At 41.7% G+C, this 1603-nt stretch overlaps 1 protein-coding gene across 1 annotated transcript; it reads right to left on the bottom strand.

The window, feature by feature from the left end:
* Positions 1 to 630: 630 nt before the first annotated feature.
* Positions 631 to 1388, bottom strand: LOC123405552 (putative germin-like protein 2-1). The gene is made up of 2 exons (XM_045099203.1): positions 1277 to 1388; positions 631 to 1166 (listed from the first exon to the last, which is right to left on the bottom strand). Exons 1-2 carry the CDS (start codon positions 1386 to 1388, stop codon positions 631 to 633), a joined length of 648 nt encoding a protein of 215 aa, XP_044955138.1.
* Between the last annotated feature and the right edge of the window lie 215 nt (positions 1389 to 1603).

The following is a 1603-nucleotide window of genomic DNA, read 5'->3' as shown; positions in this document are numbered from 1 at the left end:
GGGAATTCGTCTAGAACATCGCTTTTAGAAGTGTTGGGACCTTGTTTTCGGATGCATGTTCATTCGGTAAGTTGTGAGATGACGTCCAAGGTTCAAAAATATTTGGATGATGACAAGGAATGGAATAGATGAACAAGAGAAGTCTGGACATGATCGCGAATGATACTCTTCGTTTTTTGGACATTATTTAACGAATCATTGACGCAAGATACCAATCTTATCTAACATAAACAAGCGAAATGCAAAGATGAGGGAAAACCGTGTTTAAAGTCTTCAAAATTTGATATTTTGATAGAAGTTTCACTAAATGCGGTAATATGTGTCACAAATGTACAACTACAAGGTAAAAAGTGGAATTCACTCTTTTCTTGTTGATCAGCACTTCAGCAGTTAGTGTGACCATAAACAGTACTAGAGAGCTGAATTGTCCGTGTGCATGCACGTGAAGTCTGGTAACCACTAGATATCTTTGCCTTTTCCGCACGTTGTACACAATCCACATAATATTGTTCCTTTTCTTCTGTAATCTCAATTAACATAACCATACAATAGAACGATATCTTAAAGAAACACAAAAAATAAATGTTTAGTTAAGGAACAAATGAACCAAACCACCAGATGTATGTGGATCTAAAATTGAGCTTGGATATGGTCTACAATGTTCTTGTCCACCTGGAAGGCTTTTGCCAGGATATCATCTGAGATAGATTGCTTGGATCCAAACACCGCATTAGCTATGGTGATCACTCCAGGGTTCTTGCTGCTCAGCGCCGCAATGGCTATCGCTTTGTTGTTTCCGATGTTGAACTGAAAGTGAATCAGCCCTTGCGGAAACACAAACACATCCCCTTTGTTCAAAACTTTTGAGAACAACTTGTTCTCAGGGTTTGAAGTCACGAAACCAACATAGAGTGAGCCTTCCAATACTGCCAGGATCTCAGTTGCACGAGGGTGAAGGTGCGGTGGGTTTTGACCATAGGGTGCATAATCAACACGAGCCAATGACACACCCAAAGTGTTAAGCCCAGCAATCTGCGCCACGTTAACTGCGGTCACAACAGAGCCTTGCTTGTTGTTTGTGTTGCCGGCCATGTGGAGGCCAGAGAAGTAGAAGTCCTCTATCACTGCAGTCTTTGGGTCTTTGCATGCGAATCCATTGACAAAAACTGCACATATACATATACAGATTTCAAACAGTTAACAATTAACTATGCATTGGCACTAATAAGTAACTAGGAACATTTCACTGCATGTATGCGTGTTTAGTTATACATACCTTGAGATGTCTTGTCTGCGACGCAGAAATCCTGAAGCTGGCCTGGGTCAGAGGCAAGGGCATGAGAAGCTGACAGAGCCAAAAAGGCAAGGAGGAAGAACTTTGAAGCCATTTGTACGCGAACGTGGATTTTCGCTAAATCAAGTGTGTTTTATCAGGTAGAGAAGAAGTGATTGTGCTCCTGCTGCACAGTGATGCGTCGAAGGGTTGGAGGAGACCGTTATATATAGAGAGACATGAAGGAAGATCTTTGATATGAAGGAAATGGTCTTCACTAGCTTTCTAATTACCAAGTCTAAAGCGTGTGCCTGGCCGGCCTTCCTGTGA

This window comes from Hordeum vulgare, chromosome 1H (assembly GCF_904849725.1).
Source record: "Hordeum vulgare subsp. vulgare chromosome 1H, MorexV3_pseudomolecules_assembly, whole genome shotgun sequence".
Lineage (NCBI taxonomy): Eukaryota > Viridiplantae > Streptophyta > Magnoliopsida > Poales > Poaceae > Hordeum > Hordeum vulgare.
Note: the sequence above shows the minus strand (reverse complement) of the source record. Positions and strands in the feature narration are given on the sequence as shown.